The 24478-nt window shown below is 40.4% G+C and overlaps 1 protein-coding gene across 5 annotated transcripts in view; it reads right to left on the bottom strand.

Moving 5' to 3' along the window:
* sfi1 (SFI1 centrin binding protein) overlaps positions 1–24249 on the bottom strand; it is a 94078-nt gene extending 69829 nt beyond the window's left edge. For 2 of the 5 annotated variants that reach the window (XM_033043486.1, XM_033043485.1), the window contains exons 1-11: positions 23855–24244; positions 19483–19929; positions 17856–18026; positions 13393–13464; positions 12286–12396; positions 11170–11264; positions 8461–8578; positions 6592–6694; positions 3837–3993; positions 2943–3104; positions 1350–1420 (exon numbers count right to left, since the gene is read on the bottom strand). In XM_033043486.1, coding sequence (XP_032899377.1) covers positions 1350–1420; positions 2943–3104; positions 3837–3993; positions 6592–6694; positions 8461–8578; positions 11170–11264; positions 12286–12396; positions 13393–13464; positions 17856–18026; positions 19483–19583 — 1161 coding nt within the window. In that variant the 5' untranslated portion in view covers positions 19584–19929; positions 23855–24244. Of the gene's footprint in view, positions 1–1349; positions 1421–2942; positions 3105–3836; positions 3994–6591; positions 6695–8460; positions 8579–11169; positions 11265–12285; positions 12397–13392; positions 13465–17855; positions 18027–19482; positions 19930–23854 lie in introns of all 5 variants that reach the window. The other 3 variants (XM_033043483.1, XM_033043484.1, XM_033043482.1) reach the window with 3 other exon arrangements.
* Between the last annotated feature and the right edge of the window lie 229 nt (positions 24250–24478).

Genomic DNA, 24478 nt, shown 5'->3' with positions numbered 1-24478 from the left:
CTGAGAGCTAGAATTAGTCTGAGTATTTGGCTGGTATGGACCAATAGGCCACCGGATTCATTCCCTATTTAAATGTGCACGATTCTTCTTTGATTCTATGTTCTGTAACTACTCATTATCCAAAATAGTTTACCTCGAATGACATCATCAAACCATTTAAAATACACGAATTAACTCAAGCTTCTACGCTTTTATGCAGATATTGCCTCAACTGTCTTTTTTAATTCATTTGCAGTATGTGAATGTCTCTAGTAATATTGGCATTCACTGCCCTTCCCTAAATGCTCCTGAAGTGGGAACTGTTAACATTGAAGGGTGTGGATCACATACCCAAAAGACTGGGGAAGGACAGCAGGTTTCAATACATGAAGGGCATTACTGAATCGGATGGGTTTATGCAACACTCCCATTGTGCTAACTGTTACTGATAAACATTCGATATTTATTTTATTTCTCGACTTTAAATTTCCCAGCAGCCATAACATGAATTGGCTTTATGTCTGTGGATCAATGGTTCTAGTCTAATCTTAATATAACTGAGCTTCCATGAAGAAACTCAGACAGTGAATACAAAAGCAGAATCTCTAATCAGTGCCTAATTATTTCAGCAGTAGCTAAGCTCAGCAGCAATGCAGTACACAATTTTCTGTAGGAGCCACATCAAAGCTATTGTCAAGAAAGCATACCAACACCTCTACGTCCTTAGAATGCTTAGGAAGTTCTGCATATCCCCAACAACCCTCACCAAATTCTACAGATGTGCCATAGAAAGCATTTTGAAGGGATACATTAATCCCTATTTGGGAACAGCTCCATCCAAGACCTCAAGAAATTGCAGAGAGTTGTGGACGTAGCCCAGACACAAAACAACCTTTCTTCACAAGTTATAGGAGTAGAATCACTGCCATTCGGCCCATCGAGTCTATTCCACCATTCAATCATGGCTGATCTCTGCCTCCTAATCCCATTTTCCTGCCTTCTCCCCATAACCCTTGACACCCGTTCTAATCAAGAATTTGTCTATCTGCCTTAAAAATATCCCCTCTGTGGCAATGTTCCACAGATTAACTACCCTCTGACTAAATAAGTTCATCCTCACCTCTTTTAAAGGAGCACCCTTTAATTCTGAGGCTATGGCCTCTGGTCCTACTCTCCCACCAATGGAAACATCCTTTCCACATCCACTCTGTCTATGCCTTGCAATATTTTGTAAGTTTCAATTAGGTCCTTCCTCAACCTTCTAAACTCCAGCTAGTAGAGGCCCAGTGCTGTCTGGATAGCATGCAGACAAAAGCATTTCACTGCACCCCGGTACACGTGACAATAAACTAAACTAAACTAATTCGTACCGCCAGGTAGCAGCGGTAATGACCATCTGCTAATTTGCAGAGTCCAGTCTTTTCAGCCCTCAGAACAATATCTGCATTGAGGTTAATGAAATTATCAGCTGATACACAATTAAACAAATAGATTAAATAATATGGGATGATGGGACAGATTGTAAGATTGAATACACCTCTGATTGTAAGAATACCCGGGGACAGGTAGGGGTGGGTGGTGAAGGATGCACAGACCAGGGGACCTGGAGATCACTCCCTGTAGAACCTGAATAAGTTTGGAACAATGACTTTTTCACATAGCCCCTAGCTTTTTCTCTGGTACATCCACATCTGCATCAATAACGACTCTGCACTCATCACTTCACCATCAACTTTCACCCAGTCTCAAATTCACCTGAATGACTTTGACACTTCTATTCCTTTTCTGCATCTTTTTGTCTCCATCTCAGGAGATAGGCTTGACACTGTCATCTTCTATAAACCGACCAACTCCCATAGCTTCAACTATATTTCCTCCCAACCTGCCTTCTGAAAGGATGCCATCATCTTTCCTCAATTTCTCACATTGTGGCCTCTTCTACATTGGTGACAATAAGCGGAAGCATAAAACACAGAACAGTACAAGGCAGGAACAGTCTCCACTGCCCATGATGTCTGTGCCAACCATGATGCCAATTGAAACTAATCCTATCTGCCTGTACGTAGTCTATATCCCTCTTTTCCCTGCCTGCTCATGTGTCCTTTAAACATCTCTTAAATATTACTATTGAATCTGCTTCCATAACCTCGTCCTCTGGCAGCACATTCTAGGCATTAACCACCCCTGTTTAAAAATATTGCCTCACAAATCTTTTCACAATTTTTTCTCCTCTATTATTTAAAATTTCTACCCTCCATTATCTCATTGCCATCTGGTTCCAAATATCACCGACCAGACTCTATCACACCCCGTATGCACTTCTATATATTGGTAATCATTTCTGTTCCCAAAGCACTAACTTATATCTATTGCCTCCAAAGCTGCTGCTTGACCCGCTGAATTCTTCAACGTTCTGTCCGTTCTAAATTCAAGCATCTACATTCTTTTTTCTTCACGTAAAAGCACCACATTTGCTGTCTCCACAATATCCTCCAACTCCATTGGCAGTTTGAGAAAACCAATGTGTGCATCTTTACCGGGACATTATTAATTGCATCAAGGTTCTGATTATGTTAAAGCAGTTCCGGAACACATGCCACATCATCGCATGCTTGACACCAGCCTCCAGAAACATATTTTACCCCAAAATCTGTTATGGCAAGAGCTTACCAGAGAAAATGTGTTAATGGTGTTCTTAAAATTTAAATGATAACATGTCCATAGCAACTCATGGGAATCCCTGACCCGTGATTGCTCAAAACAGAGGATAATTGTTTTCCCCACGATATGGTTTTATTCCATCACTTTGTCACAGAGTTGATGTATATTTTGAACATCTTTTACCTACACTAAATTATTCAACTGACCTGATGTAGTCAGGAATGGTCATTGTGGTTTACCTTCCCCCCTGTAATGATGCAACCACAACAGTTTTAAATCAGGAAATCAAGTTGAAAGGATACAGTGACTCCAATGTTGAAAACTCCTCCGCAGTTTGCACGTCCGGCTCAGTTCGCTGATGCGAGTCTCAAGGATATGGATGTTCTTTTGAAGATGCCAGGACAAGAACCATGAAGCAAAGTATCGTGATAAAACAGTGTTTGTGTACATTTGATCAGCTACACCTGTAGAAAGATATTGGGAGGACAGCAATAATAAACAGAGGATCAAACCATTCTTGTTCAACAACCACCTCTGTTCCAGATCCCAACAATTTAAGATTATTACCTTCAAATCACTTGTATCATGCTCCAAACCACTTACTCAGTGTCCAGCAGCTTTTGTCCCCTCACTCTACAATTATCCATTCTCAGATTCCAGCCTTCCATTCATTCTACAACTATTCTCCCCACAAAAGATACTCATGCCTTCAGCCTTCTTGATATTCTCTCCATTAAAAAACTACTGCAATTGGTATTATAAAGATCCCTTCAAAATAATCTGTGCAGCCAAGCTCACATCACAGGAAGGACTTCAATGTTTCTTATGCGTCATGTATTTAAATTTCAGACTCTAAAAAACAGTACTTATTTGTTCATCCACTGTGTTGTGTAATATTGATCTGTATAGATCCAAGGCCAGAATTACCACTATCGGTTGGGATCCATAGGAGTGTGGTCTTCAGAGATCAGAAGTGAGGAAAATAATGAAATGGCATTCATATTTAAAACCAGCCAATACAATCTAATTGTAACACAGCCTAACCTCTAGTCAGTTTACTAGAATTGAAGAATCCAATTAAGTACATGATTGACACCATTGAGCCGATGGACAAAAGCTCAAATGATACCCAAGTACCTCTAAAGGCAACATTTATATAATAACAAAGATTTTAAGTCTTCACTCCAGAAACCTACTGTGCTGAGATTTCTTCTCCCTTCGAACCTGGACGTAAACCAGCCAGGCCAGGAATGAATGTCTCAGGCACCGGCGTTGATATGTTTGCTGAGCTTCGGCAACCCGTTCCTGCACATTTATCGACTGATGTAACATTACTTTCCACTGAAGCCAAGCCTGCGCTCAAAGCAGAGATGCTACTGGTTAGCTAACAGTGCCCACACCCTAAAACAATAAATTCTTCATGCTTTTATCACAATATTCAGCACTATTGAAATATGTTAAACTGCGCTGCTATTGAAAAATATTGTAAAATACATAGAAATAAAAACTATAAATCTGCAACAGAAAATGCTGAGAACACAAAATTTAGTCAGTACTTTAAAACTAAAAACTGTTTTATTTAAGAATCTTACTTAGAACTCCCCTGATGATATTTTCGAGATACAGGTCCACCACCGATTTTCCGGCATCCTTGGTTCCAGTACCTTTCTGGATTATTCATTTTGCCAGACCAACAGTGGAGTGCTTCCACTGAGAGGAGTGCATCAGTAGCAGAACGGTCAGCCTAGGCAGCCGAGATATCGGTCCGCAGTTGGCCTCGGAAGTCGGCTATAGGAATGGATCTGCAGCTCCAGCCCAGCCAGAGTTTCAGAGCCCGAGACAAATTTGACCCGCGGATCAGCCACGGATGTCCCTATGAGGTCGAGATTGGCTGCCTCGCCCAGCCTAGGTGCCACATTTTCAGGGAGACATCCGGGGGAGATTTCAAGTGCCCTCTCGTAATTTTGTCCAGATGATAGGAGGGACCACCGGACCATCAGTTGCCCGAAAATCAGTGGTGGACCTGTATAAGCTAATCTCAGGCAGAACCTAAGAACTGGAAGCAGGAATAACCGCCACTCTGTACTTCTTCCATCATTCAATGAGAGCATGCATGCCTTTTTATTCGGTACCACATTTTTGCATGAATCTTTTATATCCACAAATATATTGAATATACTCTGACTGAACCAAACATTTCTCGGCACAGAATTACAAAAACTCACTACAAAGAAATGGAAAATACAGGAATCTCTGAATCTAGAAACCAGTATGATGCACAACAGGCAACATTAAGGAGGGATGTGGGGGGTGCTGGTGAGGAAGAATGTAAATAAAACAAACCAGTTAATACAAAGAAAAGCACCCCTGTCTCACTTAAAGCTTCCAGAATGTTCCATACCAGTATCATCAAGCTGTTCTATGGACTGCAAATCAAAGCTCATGTCACAAACAAGGCTGCCATCTGCTGGCTAAAAACATTAATACAGAGTGTGTGAAGCAATACAACTCCGTCACTCATAGCCCTGTGGAGAGAAACCATTAAAATGGCTGAGGGATAGGAACTAAATCTTGGTCTCAATCACTGTTTAAATATATGTTTATATAATTTAAAAAACAATCAACTTCTAGACAAAGCCACAAAGTTTTGATTCCATTTGATTGATTCCATTTTGATTTCATCTTTTCACCAATGCCCTGTGTCTTGCTGGGCATAGTTATGGAGGGTCATGTTGGCTTGTCACCTTGCCCGAGCTGAACATGCAAAATCAACAAGATTTCAAACAAGGATTCATGCTACAGATGATACAATTGAAAATTAAATAGGTTGCTGAAATGGTTAAACAAAGCATCCAGAGCTGTAAAATGCAGGTTAAAATTCAGACAGCGCCAGACAGATCATGAGATTAGGTTTCAAGATAGAAGGACACCTCGATCTATTGAGAAAAGGGTGCTTATTTTCATGTGTCTGGCATCACTTGTCTGATGACAGTATCATGGAATATGGGTTAGATGACTTTTCAGGATGACAAAGTAGTATGTGGTCATGTAGAAACAAGAAACTGCAGCCGCTGGTTTACAAAAAAAGACACAAAGTGCTGTAGTAGCTCGGCAGGTCAGGCAGCATCTCGGAGGGCATGGATAGGTGACGTTTCGGGTCGGGACCCTTCTGTCAGACTTGTATTACCTTGCCTGTGCATATTCAAGAGTCGAGAAAAAGTAAAATTCATGTTGAACTTTTAACCGGAGACAACATGACAAAGAAGCTTGGAAATTCAAATTTAAATATGCTCCCCAATACTAATGCATGAAAATGTACTTCAACCATTTTCTGCGTTGAAGCACTGTGTTTCAATAATATCAGGCAAGCAAATAAAATAAATGAATACTGTAGGTAGCAGTCATCAATCAATCTTTCTTATTAAAACGCTTTGCTTTGTAAACCAAGTAATATATTGGTATGACACCAACAAAGCTTTTAGTTTATAACTTTTTTAAGTTGCTAGTCCATAAATTTATTTCATGACACAAAATAAGAGATATATACCACATAAATTGCAGTTGGTGTGCTTTCACGGACCTTCAGGCAATTAACATTCCTGATTATCAATCAATGTCTCCAGGATGAAAACTCCTGGAAAGTGAGCAACAACCAAAATAGGATTCTGTTACTCTCTGCTTACACTTACTGTCAAGGCTCATTTTATGAACACTGAATAAGATCTCAAGGCACCTTTGGAAACTACCATACAAAAGAGTTGGGAATAACATATATTGTACAAATGCCACACAACTGAGCAATTTTGAACCTTCAACATTGTATGTACGGGAGAAATGTCAATCATTGTGAACACATTGTGAACACAACGATGTCACGTATATAAAGATCAGAAATTTCAAAGTTACACGATGCAAATCATCAAAAGGTGAAATATTTGTGCTCATACCTACCCTGTGTTGCAAGGTTTCTGCCCAGTACTGCATTGCTAAGCCGTCCATTGCACGATTTCTTTCCTTCCTCACCAACTGTTTGGTCCAAATAGACCACACATTCCTAGCAAGAAACAGTACTTATTAACATGAGCTAATTCATTAATAACTGATTATTGATGGTTCATCATATATTGACAAAGATATATTAAATAGGATCTACTGAAAAAGTAGAGATCTGTGGAATAAAATAATCGATGGAACAATGGGGTAAAGAGCTCTAATTATGCAGAAGTAGCCTGGGGCAATGTTAATTCTGACAGACACTAAAAAATCCTCATCCAGCTTCTGTACTTACAGACTACACTGTACTAAAGCCCCTCTGGCCAAACTCTCCTTCCACTTTCCATGGACCAAATCACCCCCATTATCTGGAATTAAGTTTTCAAATGCTTTTTAGAAGAATAATCCCACCATTCCAATTCCCCACTGTTTCCACATATCACAACCACATTTTCTCCAATTATTTATTCAAACTACTTTTGAAGAATGCTACTGAATCTCAATAGACCAATACATTCCAAATACAAATCACTTGTGGCATTAACAATTTCCATACCTATTTCCATTTGCTCCCATCTGAGTCTAGATTCACAACCCTCTAAAAACATTGCATTTCTCCAACTCTGGTCATATACTTTTGCAACTTCAGTTTACAACTGGCCACTATGACCAGTTGGCTCAACCACAAAATTGGGAAATTCCCTCTGTTAACTTCTCTGCCTCTTTTCTGTTAATAAGTTGACTTAAAAATGCAATTTGGCTATGTGTCGGCTACCTGCACCACATCTCTTCTTAGACACAAACACAGCGGGACAGGCAGCATCTCTGGAGAGAAGGAATGGGTGACGTTTTGGGTCGAGACTCTTCTTCAGACTCCACCTCTTCTTTGTCTTTGTCACTTTTTGTCTGATATAGCTTCTGCAAATATCTTGCGATATTTTACTACACTAAAAACATTATACAAATGCTGTTGAAAACAATAAATTATCCAGAAAAAAAATCAATATAAAAAAGAAAATCGATTGGACTGAAATGTAAGCAGTGAGCAATATTGAAATCACAATATTGTTTTATGGAAAAAGTACAGACCGAGAATCTCCTGAATAGTGCAATAATACTGCCAAATCTATAGACACAATGAACTGCAGATGATGGTTTATTAAAAAAAAGGACACAAAGTGCTGCAGTAACTCAGTGGGTCAGGCAGCATCTCTAGAGGACATGGATAGGCTACGTTTAAGAAGGATCCCGACACGAGCCGTCACCCATTCATGTTCTCCAAATATGCTACCTCATCCACTTTGTATCTTTTGTACTGCAAAGATTGCTATTTTTCAGAAGAAACTATTAAAACTAAACAATGTGCCAGTGATTTGGTTCCAGTAACAGATGTTGATGGTGACACAGGAGATCGCAGATGCTGGAATAAGTAAAATACAAAGTACTGGAGCAACTCAGCAAGCCAGGCAGCATACATTTCAGATAAAGGACCCTTCTTCAGACTAATGGAATAGAGTGGAAAAAGCAGATAAAGAGTGATGAGGAGTGGGGATGGGGCAAGAAATGACATGTAATGAATAGATTCAGGTGTGACAGGTAATTGGCAGATGGGGAGAAGTAGTTATAGAGGCTGACAATGAAATTGAGAGATAAATGTGGTGAAGTTTGATAAGGAAGATCAGTGAAAGTGAAAAATGGGGAGTGACGGATGCTGATGCATTTGACCTGGTCTCAAGTATCTGAAGATTTTGACACAAGGTGCCCAAACAGTTCTATTTTTTTTGTAACAGCCAGAATAAAAGTAATTAAAAAGCAGTTTACACTCACCGAGTTATAGTTTTTATATGGAAGACTTTCGCCTCAATCTGCATCAAATGTTTAGTATTGCGAATTTTTATGTACAAGGACCAGTGGGTCCAGATCTTATGCAACGTCTGTAAATGAGCTGAAGAAAATAGAAATGAAGGTGATCAAATGTAACCAGAATAAATACAGCTAACATGACATGATGTAAGTTTCATGTAAGTGACACATCATTTAGGTACAGCCAGTAGTGTTAGGTGGTGACAATATTACCGTAACAACCTCAATTTGGATCAAGTTGCTCCTTGTGCAAAGAACACAACTTACTTCAAACTCACTGGTGGAACACAAAAAGTGACCACTGTGGAAATGGAACTCTGAAGGAGTTCATCAATTGATTAATTTTATGACGGTAGACACAAAATGCTGGAGTAATTCAGTGGAACAGGCAGCATCTCTGGAGAGAAGGAATGGGTGACTTTTTGGCTCGTGCCCCTTGTTCAGACTGATCTATTAATTTTATGAACACACTAGTTAAAAATAAATGTGACATTGCAACTTTTTGTCCCAATAGTCTTTTTCCTTACATTTCAGTTAGTACCTACTGAGTGGTCTTGGTTGAGTAAATAAAGAAACTGGCAGGAGAGTTGGTAGCCAGCAGGGTAATGAGAATTTATTTCTAATCTACTGTCTTAAAGAATGGCAAAAGCACATTCTACAGGAAAATGAATATAAATAGGCCCATGAGACAATAGCAGGGGAATGAGCACTAGGACAAGTATAGATTGATAGGAAAAGAGTAGAAGGCCAAATAAGAAAACATTTTCAAAGAGTCAACACAAGCATAATGGTTAAAACATATGATTGTATATGTATAGCAATGCTTATTAAAGAACAGCAACCAAAAGAAATTAGATTACACAAATTGGTATCAACTAAAAGAGTGTGTGAAAGATTGTTAATGACAGCTAATCTTTCTGCAGTTGTAAATAGAAAAGATACGCAGTCAAAATACAGCTTGTTTAAAAGAAAAACCTCCCAGCAATAATTTATTTTGACCCTATTTTTATTCAAATTAAAATATTTTAATTACTGCTTTTCTTGTTTTGCCTTTGGTTAGCTTTTTTAAGATCTTAGCATTGTTTTTTTGCTTGCTACGGCTTTTCCCTGCAGACAATCAGTATGGATTGCCAAGAACACATTTTCATAACTGACCATCAGCACAGGGGTACCTCCTATGAGGTCAGTCTACTGCTTTACTCTCTCTTTCTCTCTCTCTCTATAACAACAACTGTGTAGGCAGACACAGCTCCAACAACATCTTTAAATTTGGCCTTCGTTGTTGGACGAATAACATGTAACAACAAAACAGATTACAGGAGTGAAATCAATAAACAGCTTCAAAATTCCTGGATATACACATCACTCATGATCTGTCTTCGGCCAGCACCTTGACGCAATCAGCTCATCAATGCCTCTAATTCTGCAGAAGTTTAAGGAGATTCAGCAAATCGCCAAATATTACAGTATATCGATCTTCTACAAAAGTACAGAGGAGAGCACATTGAATGGTTTGATTCAGAAATTCAAACACTCAAAAACGAAGGAGGCTGCAGAATGTGGTGGACATTTCCCAGGTTCTGACCACAGGATCTGACCTTCCCACAATCGAAGGGATCTACAGGATGCGCTGCCTCAAGAAGGCAGCTAATATATTATACCTATACCATCCTGGGTACAATCTCATCTCGCTGTTACCATCAAGACGAAGGTACAGGAGCCCAAGAATCATTACCTCCGGGTTCAGGATTAGCTTCTTCCCATCGATCACCAGGCTCTCGAAACACTCTGCACAACCCTAACCACAGCCCTACTTCACCAACAAATTACTACAGACCTTGCACTGTCATGATTACTCTATATTCTTTGGTCTATGCACCATCATGGTCTAGTTCACTTCAAATAACTGATATTTTTTCTATATTTATTATTGTTGTTGCTGCATCTCATGTGCCTGTAACAGGTAAGAATTTCATTGTTCAGGTTCATATCTGGTGCATATATCAAATAAATACTTTTTTATGATTAACAATTTATATTTTATTCAACATTGAAAGTGGTTAACTGGTAGAAATTAACACATTTATATCTGTGAAAGAATTGTGAAGCATATTTAGAATTAAATGAACAACTTTAACTTCCTACAATAAGATGAGGTAATTTCCTGTGTTAATACATCTCTTCACAAGCCATTCAATAAATTTCAATGAAGACGACAGGTAAATCCTGTTTTTAGTAAGTTAATTGCAGACCAGGGCAACTTGAAAATCATCATCTAGTTTGCTATTGAGATACTCTTATTGCAGAAATAACAATACAACATGAGCATCACCATTATTTTAACAGAAAACTACAGTATATTATTCCATTAAAGCATGCTTTTAACAGGCATATCTTGTCATGTATACCAATCACTGCAAGTTAACATAACTCAAGAAAATGAAGAGCTACCTGACAAGAGATTGGAGATTGGAATAAAAACTGCTGTAAATACTGTTTCTGTCTCAAGCTCCCTTTTGACTTGCTATTTCCCAAATGTTCTACTTTTATTTCGAAATACCAGAAAAATTGTTTTTTTGCTTTACAATTCAGACTAAAATAGTCTAAATTCCCTTCACATTATTTTGCCTCTAAAATGGGTTAACATCCACTGCCAGCAACTCAACCTCATACCATGTGAAGCTGCGATCCTATACTTTGATTTCTTCTTCTGTTGTTGAAGAATGTACATCTGCCACGCTCTCCATGTCTGATTGTACATGTAATACCTGGCATGGATGAAAATTAGGTAGATTTAAGTAGGAGATTGTCATTCAAAGGCTTTCTACATTAGATTACAAAGGGCAGGAATAAATGTTTAAGAAGGAACTGCAGATGCTGGAAAATCGAAGGTAGACAAAAATGCTGGAGAAACTCAGTGGGTGAGGCAGCATCTATGGAGCGAAGGAAATAGGTGACGTTTCGGGTCGAGACCCTTCTTCAGACATAAATGTGGAATAAATGTGTCATTTTCAAACTGGCATGTTGTAACCTTAGGGACTAGGGGGCCTTGGTCCTCAAGGCAGTCAAAGATATAGTGGTCAGCCCTTTTTCTTCCATTGTTAAATTCTTTGGAAATAGGTAGGGAACACATCTTATTCAATTCTGTTTCTTAAGTTATGAGTTTCATGAGAGATTTGCTGCTGGCGACCTCAATAATTCTGGGCCAGTAGCATAAGATAGGACATCTGAATTAATTTCATTTTTGATCAACAGCTAGGAAATGCTGCTGGAAAGTACAGGCATGAGACAAGAAGATCTAGTATGGCTGTGATCATTCCATTGTCCAAGCAATTTGTTCAATTTCAAACTGGGCTTGCAAATGGGATAGCAACATCTGGAAGAATTAGCCAAACACCCTACGCATTATGTGGAACTGCACCTTTGGACCTCTACAAAAGAGATGAGCGAAAACTCAAAAATAAATCAACAAAATAAAGAGGTGAAGCAATCATTTTCAATCATTGCTCACTTTGCACAAATTGATTAAACTCACATATCAAGGGAACTGGTACTTCAGTTTTAAATAGTTTTAAATATACGTCTATAGTTAGACATTCTCAGAGGACAGCAATTAAGGTTTGTAATTGTAATCAGCTACAGTTCCTATTCTCTTTCTAGCTAAAGAGTGATGCACCCGTTAGGATTAGCAATATTGCAGACACCTTTCTGGATGAAATATAGCAACATAGAAGAATGCACCCTAACCTGTGACACAAGTACAGCAAAGAAAAGTAAAATAACTCATACCTGCAATGACAATCTGCTCGAACCGTCAGCTTCCATTCAATTCGTGCACACCACCACTGTTCCTTCCATTCATTAAATACTTTATTCAACAATGCACAACGATAATGGGATCTGACAAAAGGAAAAGGTGGCATCACTTAAATTTCATTCTGAAAATGTTCATTAAATAACTAAATAACGATTTTACAGCACAGACACAATACAGTCGTTCCCCGATGTACGTAAGGATTATGTCCTGTAAACACAAAATGCTCGAGTAACTGGGAAGGGGGAGGGAATGGAGAGAGAGGGAAAGCAAGGGCTATTTGGAGTTAGAAAAGTCAATGTTCATACCGCTGGGGTGTAAGCTAACCAAGCGAAATATGAGGTGCTGTTCCACCAATTTGCACTGGGCCTCACTCTGACAATGGAGGAGGCCCAGGACAGAAATGTCAGATTGGGGATGGGAGGGGGAGTTGAAGTGGTGAGCAACCGGGAGATCAGGTAGGTTAAGGCGGACTGAGCGGATGTGTTCAGCGAAACGATCGCCAAGCCTGCGCTTGGTCTTGCCGATGTTGACACCTGGAACAGCGGATACAGTAGATGAGGTTGGAGGAGGTGCAAGTGAACACCTCCACTCAGTCCGCCTTAACCAACCTGATCTCCCGATTGCTCAGCACCAAATCAGGGAGTTGAAGTCAGGGAGTGCCTGTGTAGCCCTTTTGGCCTGAATTGAATTTCTATATTGCCATCTATTTAAGATCTTTCAAATTTTGTTGTGATAGTACCTGCCTCCACTAACGCCTCTGGCAGCTTGTTCAACCTGTGCCCTCTCGTTATGGACTCTCCTGCCCAGGGGCAAAGATTTTGACTATCCATCCTCATAATTTTATAAACCTTCGTAAGGTCACCCTTCAGCCTTCTATGTTCCATTGAGAATAAACCCAGTCTATCCAATCCAATCCAAATATTTACACCATGGAAATTGAGGCTCTCAATCATCTCCACTTCTATACCATTGATGCAGACTGGAGCATGTACTCCACCCAGCTTCCTGAAGTGCCCTGGAAATCTTTATACACTTTTCATCTGTCTAAACAAATTAAAGGAAAGCAAATAGAATCTTACCTGGCTTTGGATGGAAGGACTCTGCCAAATGCCTCACACATCCATAAGTGCAGAAACTTCCTCGCAAGGTGCCTGGGAAGACAGGGCTGCATTGTAATTTGATATTGTTTCTTTTTTAGTTCAAATACATTAAATCCTTATATCAGACAAAATATTGATGATTATCATCACTTGACTCATTACCTGTAGCACTGTCTGAAAACGAGTTTTAAATTTTATCTCAAAAATTAAACCAATAGGTTTTACCCTCACTGAAAAACTGCAATTTCTTCCAACTCTCCTTGGCGAGACTGCAGTAGTAAATATAATTATTTGGTATATTTTATTAAGTCATTCTTAAAAGATAACAATGCACACCACATTTGAAGCAAGCTTCATGTAACCTCCTGCATTCATCAACTGTCTGTGGCCAGTAGAAGCAAATCAAACACTACAATTAATGTCTACAATTCATAGATGACATATAATGTATTTAGACTGAGAATGTAACTTGAGGGCCTGAGCTACAAGGATAGGTTGGGCAGGCTATGATTTTATTTCTTCGAGCACAGAAGGCTGATCTTATGGAGGTGTATAAGATCCTCATGAGAATTAACAGGGTGAATGCACAATCTTTCCCCATAGTAGGGGAATCAAAATCCAGAGGACATACATTTAAGGTGAGAAGGGAAAGATTTAACAAGAACCTGAGGGGCAACTTTTTCACAGAGAGTGTGTATCTAGGTTGGCCTTTCTAATTTCATGCTGCATTCTATGTACAAGGGCACTAAGCTCCCTTTGTATGGCAACATTTTGTTCATTGCTTTTTTAACAATATTTTGCTTTTCTAATCTTTCGAGTAGTGTGCAACATTACAATGTCGTCCATCTGCCAATGTTTTGTCTGCTTAAGAAGCCTATCCTTTGTAAACTGCAAAAAAACCTTACAATCACAGTGTCCTCCATAATGTTTGGGACAAAGACCCATAATTTATTTACTTGCCTCTGTACTCCACAATTTGAGACTTGTAATAGAAAAAAATCACATGTGGTTAAAGAGGACATTTTCAGATTTTAACAAAGGCCATTTTTATACATTTTGGTTTCACCATGTAGAAATTACAGCAGTGTTTATACATAGTCCCCCCATTACAGGGCATCATAAAGTTTGGGATACAGCAATGTCATGTAAATGAAAGTAGTCATGTTTAGTATTTTGTTGCATATCCTTTGCATGCAATGACTGCTTTAAGTTTGTGATTCATGGACATCACTAGTTGCTGGGTGTCCTCTCTGGTGATGCTCTACCAGGCCTGTATTACAGCCATCTTTAGTTTGTGCTTGTTTTGGGAGCTAGTCCCCTTCTGTTTTCTCTTCAGCATATAAAAAGGCATGCTCAATTGGGTTCAGATCGGGTGATTGGCTTTGCCACTCAATAATTGACCATTTTTCAGCTTTGAAAAATTCCTTTGTTGCTTTAGCAGTATGTTTGGAATCATTGTCTTGCTGTAGAATGAACCGTCGGCCAATGAGTTTTGAGGCATTTGTTTGAACTTAAGCAGATAGGATGTGTCTATACACTTCAGAATTCATTATACTACCATCTCAGCAGTTGTATCATCAATGAAGATAAGTGAGCCAGTATCTTCAGCAGCCATACATGCCCAGGCCATAACACCCCCACCATCGTGTTTCACAGATGAAATGGTAAATTTTGTTCAGACCGTACGGTCTGACTGACAATAAAGGTATTCAATTCAATTCAATGCTTTGGATCTTGGGCAGTTCCTTCTCTCCTCCTTACTTTGCTCTTGCAATCACTCTGATATAATCTTCGTCTCATCTGTCCACAAGACCTTTTTCCAGAACTGTGGTTGTTTTTTTAAGTACTTCTTGGCAAACTGTAACATGGCCATCCTATTTTTGCGGCTAATGAGTGGTTTGCATCTTACAGTGTAGCCTTTGTATTTCTGTTCATGAAGTCTTCTGCGGACAGTGGTCATTCACAAACCCACACCTGGCTCCTGAAGAGTGTTTCTGATATGTCGGACAGGTGTTTGGGGGGTTTTCTTTATTATAGAGAGAATTCTTCTGTCATAAGCTGTTGTGCGAAAACCGTCTAGCAGTACGACAGATGCGCGCCAAGTGCTCTTGAGGGCCCTGCTTCTTTTGGGAACCATTTGCGATGTCGTTCGTACTTAGTCCGATCTCCATGGCAAGGATTTTCCCAGTGAAAATCAAAGATACCATGGTGACAATTTTTCGAAACTACGCGCACTTTATACCCGGGTGGTAACATGGCGCGGCGCTCAAATGACTCGCAAATGGCGCGCCGATGGTTATGGACGTTGACGCACGATGATGCATAATAAATTAGCATAGGCAATGTTCGTGCATCATCGTGCGTAACCATGCGTCACCACGCGCTACACGTACGGCGTCAGTACGTCAGCGTACGCCATCAGTACGTCAGCGTGCGCAAGGGATACGTCACGCAGGTGGCGCGCGAGGATTTTGAGCACTGCAAAATCCTGGGGCGCCGCGCGTTACTGCATACGCCACCACACCTCACCACGCTCCAACCAATTTTTAGGATGTCGCGTAAATGACGCACAAATTATGCCCAAGTGGGACAAGCCCTTCACCAGTGCTCTCTTTCCTCTTACTGAAGTTCCAAACAGTTGATTTTAGTAAGCTTAAGGTTTGGCTGATGTCTTTAACAGTTTTATTCTTGTTACTCAGTCTCATTATGGCTTCTTTGCCTTTCATTGGCACAACTTTGGTCCTCATGTTGAGAAACAGCTATAAAAGTTTCCAAAGGTGATGGAAAGACTGGAGGAAAGCTGGGTAATGAAAGCTCTCTTGTACCTGCATTCAGGAGCCAATTAAACACACCTGAGCAATTACAAATGCCTGTGAAGCCATGTGTCGCAAACATTATGTTGCCCTGAAATGGGGGAACTATGTATAAACGCCGCTGTAATTTAAACATGGTGAAACCAAAATGTATAAAAATGGCCTTTAATAAAATCTGACAATGTGCACATTAACCACATGTGATTTTTTTCTATTACAAATCTCAAACTTTGGAGTACAGAGGCAAATAATTAAATGATGGGTTTTTGCCCCCAAAAATTATGGAGGGCACTGTATTTTTAACAGTATTAATTTTCAAGAATGTCCTGCTTCTTCAGTCAATTCTCAATCTGACACGTTATTTACTATCGGGTACTATACATAAAAGGATATCAAACTGTCATCTACTTTTTATTTTGGCCTCTGCAACATTTTTCTTTTCTTTTCTTTTCGTTTCTCTTATATTTATGGCCTTGAATTGTCAGAGTGTCTCTTCATTCTGAGAAATAAAGAGGAAGAAGATTGGGCTTTTTTGCCTTCCATCGCAGTGAGGAATGTGGGGAATCCGCTGTTGTGGATGCTTATGTTAACTTTTATGTATTTGTGTGTCTTGTTGCTTTTCTTTTCGTATGGCTGTATGGTAATTCACATATCACTGTACCTTAATTGGTACATGTGACAATAAAAGACCTTTGAAACCTTTGAATATTAAGAATCGTACGAAATTGGCAGAACAATCCAAATGGCCTCCTCCTGTACCAATTCTGGACTCCCCACATCTCCGAGTTCTCTTTGTGAATTCATACCAACTCCATTCAAACATGGTTAACATCTTAATTAGCTCAGCCCTTAGCTCTTCTGGTGTCTATCTGAACAGTAGTAGTTCTTGCTGAGAATCTGGCTTTACACCGCTTTATAATAAAATTCAATAATCCAATATATTCAATAATTGAATATATACAAGGTGTAGCGGATTGTATTGGATTAATAAGAACTTAATAACAGATGCCGACATATTGCAAATGGCGGATGTCAGCCCAAAGGGTCCATTACTTCCTGCTTGGTTTCTCCCTTTTCTTTAACTATTGTATTATATTTGTAATTTACCAATCTGCTACAACCTTTCCAGAATCCAAAGAACACCCTTAGATGGAGGTCATTAAATCCAGGGGAGTTTAGTCACTTCCCCGTCATAAAATATTACCACGTGATTTTAAAGGGAGCATGGGAAACAGCCCCAGTGAGCTTGAAGGGAGGGTGGATAACCTAATAATCACCATCTCTTTAGGATGTGGGAGGAAACTAGAGCACCTAAGAGAAACATGGTCACGGAGAGTATGTGCAAACTGCAGAAACGACAGCACAGGTTAGAATTGAATGCAAGTCATTAGAGCTGTGAGGCAGCTGCACTACATGTAGCGCCACTGTACTGCACTATCTTAATATTTTATCCCAACACTTCATAACATCCTCCCGTCTCTGTCACCATGCCCATGGAAAGGAAGATTTGAAAGTTATCAATGATTCCTTAGCTTCAACCCTAACATTTATCATCAACCCAGGTTGATTCCTAAATGGACTTCATGAGTGAAATAGCAGCATTTTAAGTGCACAATGCAATTAATTTACCTGATGCGAAGTTCCTTTAATCGCCCACCTCTGTTCCAATTATAATTCACTCTATACGGAATGAACCTTCTTTTTACATGATGTACATTATACCCATCATGCTTTTTGGAATGTTCCTGCGAGGTACTTCTAGGAAGCTGGGTCTCCGCCATTAGGCCCGCTGTCACATTACTGGGGAAAGGAAAAAAATAGATGAACGTCTACCCTTACAGAAAAGATGTAACTTCACACCTAATACCCGGTAGTATGATAAATAATGAATAAGAAGCCGAATGGCATCCTTTAACTAATTTCTTCACTAAGAAACTTATCATCACTAATTATCACCCCGGCGTGTTTAATGCGAATACAGTAATTTGCACTAATATCACTAACGCTTACACGCCAAAATAGCCACACTTATAATTAGCAAACGCAATGGACTCAATGAAATCCTCCGCCATAAATTTTCACAACTAACTTCCATTTTTTTCATCATGAATCATTTCATTTATGTTTTCAGATAGACCAGCTGAGACTAGAAATTAATTATGCATGGAATCAAAGGCATTAGTTGTACTAATTGTAAATCAAACAATGGTTTAGCACACAGCACACCAATATCCCATGCCATTATTTTTCATTCTAAGTATGGTCACCTTGTGGCAAAATTCTACTTAGCACCTTCAGCCATTTAATCTAATCCTGATTATAATGCTACCAACCTGTTGACTTGGTAATTGTTTATGCCAATAAATAAAGTTTTGAGGGAGGCTGGATATAATGGCTTTTAGTTTAGTTTAGAGATACGTGGTGGAAACAGGCCCGTTAGCCCAGTCTCAGCTGACTAATAATCAATGATCACCTATACACTAGTTCTGCCATAAATTGTATACACAATTTATAGAAGCCAATGAAGCTGCAAACATTTGGAATGTGGGAGGAAACCTAAACATCTGGAGAAAGCCCACATGGTCACAAGGAGGATATACTAACTCCATGCAGGCAGTACCCATAGTCACGATTGAGCCTGGGTCTCTGGCGCTGTAAGGCAGCAATGTCATCGCTGCGCCACTGTAACCCATATTGGGTCATCCTAATATTTAATTACAATGAACATAATGGAGAGCAGCTGGAGAAACTCATTGGAGAGAAATGAACAGTCAATTTCAGGTAGACAAAAAATGCTGGAGTAACACAGCGGGTGAGGCAGCATCTATGGAGAGAAGGAATGGGCGACGTTTCGGGTCGATACCCTTCTTCAGGAATGGGCGACGTTTCGGGTTGAGACCCTTCTTCAAGACTGAATGAGTAGAAGGGATGCAGCCAGTGGAGAGAGGTAGGAAGAGGGATGGTGCAAGATGTCACAAGCAATAGGTGGATGCAGGTGAGGGGGGGATGAATGGCAGATAATGTGGTCGAAGAGTCAGAAATCAGTGAAAGTCGCAGATGGAGAGCAATGAGAAAGAGTTTCACAGAACTCCTGGCAAAGAGAGAAGGAAATGGTCATGGAAAGCATACCTTGAAGAGGCTTCCCAGTGGAGCAGTAAATTAGAGGCACAGATTAGAATCTGTAGCCATAAAATGAGGGAAGCTGGAGGAACACAGTCATTATTTTCTAAACTTAACTATTTGTTTCCAAACTTACCTTTGAGCTTTTTTTGAGAAATTAAAATTCCTCTGCTGTAGGTTCTTTTTAATTGGGGGCTTTGCAGGATTTAAAGCAGTTCTATTTAGTTTTGGATCCATTTGCAAATGCAAGTGAAATTAGCGCTGAAGTTAACACCACCTGTTCTTGAATAAAATTTGTGAATACGATTCTTTAAAATAACAAAAAAAACGGATTTACCAAACAGTCCTCACAATCAAATTCAACAGTTCACATGATCATTCAAAAGCCATGTGACTGATCATTATATATTCTTCAAAGAAACAGTATTAATAATGTCCCAGTTCGAGATAGCTGACAGCGTTCAACAGACGTGAATGTTGAGAGAGATTAAACAAATGTAAATATTCAGGAGAGTAATTCATCACTGTCATTCACATGCTGCTTGTCCAGCAGGTCACTAAGTTCTCAATGCTCACTGGGTATCTGTATAAAACAAAAACAATTATAAAGAGTCCTATATGTCCAAAATATGTTATTATAGTATTAAACTTTAAGATATTCAATATGATCATGGCCATTCAATATGATCATGGCTGATCATCCAACTCAGTATCCTGTACCTGCCTTCTCTCCATACCCACTGATCCCGTTAGATGTGGCCCTTGTGGCTAAAGGGATCAGGGGGTATGGAGAGAAGGCAGGTACAGGATACTGAGTTGGATGATCAGCCATGATCATATTGAATGGCGGTGCAGGCTCGAAGGGCCGAATGGCCTACTCCTGCACCTATTTTCTATGTTTCTATAGATCTCAATGTCTCAATTGTTTCCTCAAGGAATTAATTTATGTAACAGAAACACTAATGTCATGTTGATGTAATGTAAAAATTGCAAATAAAGATGTTGCTTATGCTGAGAATGGTGACGTAATATTACTGTATATATTATGAATAAAGTATTAGAGGGGAAAAGATTAATCACACTTTTACTCAAGGACGAGACATTACCATGACAACAATAATCTTCAGGCTCTTATCACTCCAAACATTTACGCAGAAAGACAACATCCCTTTTTGAAGTTGGTTCAAACGGTGTTTGTGTTCAGAAATTCAGATTCTATTGTTGGTTTAATAAGCCAAAACGCAAACATGAAATTGTAACTTGAGAGCTAGGATCACCATAGCATGCAATTAACGCTTCTACATTAAATGCAGTTACACTGCTACACGGGTGGTTTTAAACTGAATAAGGGGGGTGGGGTGTCGAATGGGATAGTGGCGGATGGAGTTAAAGGGAAAGGGTTTCTTAAATGTGTGAGCATAGAGACAGAGGGGTGTAAAATGAGGGTAGAAGCAATAGGTAGCAAGGTGAAAAGTAAAAGTGGCAGGCAGACAAAACCAGGGCAAAAATCAAAAAGGGCCACTTTTCAACATAATTGTATAAGGGGTATGAATGTTGTAAAAACAAGCCTGAAGGCTTTGCGTCTCAATGCAAGGAGCATTCGTAATAAGGTGGATGAGTTGAATGTGCAGATAGCTATTAATGACTATGATATAGTTGGGATCACGGAGACATGGCTCCAGGGTGACCAAGGCTGGGAGCTGAACATCCAGCGATATTCAATATTCAGGAGGGATAGAGAGAAAGGAAAAGGAGGTGGGGTACCGTTGCTGATTAGAGAGGAGATTAACGCAATGGAAAGGAAGGACATTAGTTTGGAGGATGTGGAATCGGTATGGGTAGAGCTGCGAAACACTAAGGGGCAGAAAACGCTGGTGGGTGTTGTGTACAGGCCACCTAACAGTAGTAGTGAAGTTGGAGATGGTATCAAACAGGACAAAGGCAAAACAGTTATAATGGGTGACTTCAATCTACATATAGATTGGGTGAATCAAATTGGCAGGGGTGCTGAGGAAGAGGATTTCTTGGAATGTATGCGGGGTAGTTATCTAAATCAACATGTAGAGGAACCAACGAGAGAGCAGGCTATTTTAGACTGGGTATTGAGTAATGAGGATGGGTTAGTTAGCAGTGTTGTTGTACGTGCCCCCTTGGGCAAGAGTGACCATAATATGGTTGAGTTCTTCATTAGGATGGAGAGTGACATTGTTAATTCAGAAACAATGGTTCTGAACTTAAAGAAAGGTAACTTTGAGGGTATGAGACGTGAATTGGCCAAGATTGACTGGCAATTAATTCTAAAAGGGTTGACGGTGGATATGCAATGGAAGACATTTAAAGACTGCATGGATGAACTACAAAAATTGTTCATCCCAGTTTGGCAAAAGAATAAATCAGGGAAGGTAGTACATCCGTGGATAACAAGGGAAATCAGGGATAGTATCAAAGCGAAGGATGATGCGTACAAATTAGCCAGAAAAAGCAGCATACCGGAGGACTGGGAGAAATTCAGAGACCTGCAGAGGAGGACAAAGGGCTTAATTAGGAAAGGGAAAATAGATTATGAAAGAAAACTGGCAGGGTACATAAAAACTGAGTGCAAAAGTTTTTATAGATATGTGAAAAGAAAGAGATTAGTTAAAACAAATGTAGGTCCCTTGCAGTCAGAAACAGGTGAGTTGATCATGGGGAACAAGGATATGGCGGACCAATTGAATAACTACTTTGGTTCCGCCTTCACTAAGGAAGACATAAATAATCTGCCGGAAATAGCAGGGGACCGCGGGTCAAAGGAGTTGGAGGAATTGAGTGAAATCCAGGTTAGCCGGGAAGTGGTGTTGGGTAAATTGAATGGATTAAAGGCCGATAAATCCCCAGGGCCAGATAGGCTGCATCCCAGAGTACTTAAGGAAGTAGCTCCAGAAATAGTGGATGCATTAGTAATAATCTTTCAAAACTCTTTAGATTCTGGAGTAGTTCCTGAGGATTGGCGGGTAGCAAACGTAACCCCACTTTTTAAGAAGGGAGGGAGAGAGAAAACAGGGAATTACAGACCAGTTAGTCTAACATCGGTAGTGGGGAAACTGCTAGAGTCAGTTATTAAAGATGGGATAGCAGCACATTTGGAAAGTGGTGAAATCATTGGACAAAGTCAGCATGGATTTACAAAAGGTAAACCATGTCTGACGAATCTTATAGAATTTTTCGAGGATGTAACTTGTAGCGTGGATAGGGGAGAACCAGTGGATGTGGTGTATCTGGACTTCCAGAAGGCTTTCGACAAGGTTCCACATAAGGGATTAGTATACAAACTTAAAGCACACGGCATTGGGGGTTCAGTATTGATGTGGATAGAGAACTGGCTGGCAAACAGGAAGCAAAGAGTAGGAGTAAACGGGTCCTTTTCACAATGGCAGGCAGTGACTAGTGGGGTACCGCAAGGCTCAGTGCTGGGACCCCAGCTATTTACAATATATATTAATGATCTGGATGAGGGAATTGAAGGCAATATCTCCAAGTTTGCAGATGACACTAAGCTGGGGGGCAGTGTTAGCTGTGAGGAGGATGCTAGGAGACTGCAAGGTGACTTGGATAGGCTGGGTGAGTGGGCAAATGTTTGGCAGATGCAGTATAATGTGGATAAATGTGAGGTTATCCATTTTGGTGGCAAAAACAGGAAAGCAGACTATTATCTAAATGGTGGCCGACTAGGAAAAGGGGAGATGCAGCGAGACCTGGGTGTCATGGTACACCAGTCATTGAAAGTAGGCATGCAGGTGCAGCAGGCAGTGAAGAAAGCGAATGGTATGTTAGCTTTCATAGCAAAAGGATTTGAGTATAGGAGCAGGGAGGTTCTACTGCAGTTGTACAGGGTCTTGGTGAGACCACACCTGGAGTATTGCGTACAGTTTTGGTCTCCAAATCTGAGGAAGGACATTATTGCCATAGAGGGAGTGCAGAGAAGGTTCACCAGACTGATTCCTGGGATGTCAGGACTGTCTTATGAAGAAAGACTGGATAGACTTGGTTTATACTCTCTAGAATTTAGGAGATTGAGAGGGGATCTTATAGAAACTTACAAAATTCTTAAGGGGTTGGACAGGCTAGATGCAGGAAGATTGCTCCCGATGTTGGGGAAGTCCAGGACAAGGGGTCACAGCTTAAGGATAAGGGGGAAATCATTTAAAACCGAGATGAGAAGAACTTTTTTCACACAGAGAGTGGTGAATCTCTGGAACTCTCTGCCACAGAGGGTAGTCGGGGCCAGTTCATTGGCTATATTTAAGAGGGAGTTAGATGTGGCCCTTGTGGCTAAGGGGATCAGAGGGTGTGGAGAGAAGGCAGGTACGGGATACTGAGTTGGATGATCAGCCATGATCATATTGAATGGCGGTGCAGGCTCGAAGGGTCAAATGGCCTAGTACTCCTGCACCTAATTTCTATGTTTCTATTTTACAAACTCCGATTTGGCCCGCTAAACCCGAGTGACACTTAGCGAGTGGCATTACCTCTAAACTTCAACGTTTGGATCAATGGGTGGGCTTAGCCGTCACGCCTCCACATCTGTAGACCTGCCTATGCCGGTACCGGCATAGATGCTGCTGCACCCGCTGAGTTTCTCCAGCATTTTTGTGTACCGGCCGATCAGGTCCGTGGTTACTACAGGCCGTACAGAAAGAAACAAACTGCACCTCTCACCCTAGTCCGCTGCCCCCGGGCCGACGCAAACACAAAACTGTCGAGCAAACAGCACATGCTCAACGTGAGCGATTGTGCACATCTCACTATGAACTAGTCGGTGCTCTCTCACTGTCGGCAGTAAACTTGTGTTTTCCAGTGATCCGCGCCATTTCTCCCGCCCGCGGACTCAACTCCCAGCCTGCATCACCCGCTTGCATCACCATGGCAACCACAGCCACCGGGTGGCGAGAGTGGCCCAACCAGCCCCTGCACGGGCCGAGCGGCCGTCCTTGTCGGTCTGGAACAGTCCGGGCGTTTGATGTATTTTTTCTTTCAAGAGTAAAAATATTAAAGTAAATGCGACACACAATGGAAGCCTTGAAATAAAACTAGAACATGCTGGAAGCATTCAGGTCTGGGAGCATTTCTTTCGAAACCACTGCAAAACACTA

This window comes from Amblyraja radiata, chromosome 25, assembly GCF_010909765.2.
Source record: "Amblyraja radiata isolate CabotCenter1 chromosome 25, sAmbRad1.1.pri, whole genome shotgun sequence".
In the NCBI taxonomy this organism is placed as follows: Eukaryota; Metazoa; Chordata; class Chondrichthyes; order Rajiformes; family Rajidae; genus Amblyraja; species Amblyraja radiata.
This window is presented reverse-complemented; position numbering and strand designations above follow the sequence as displayed.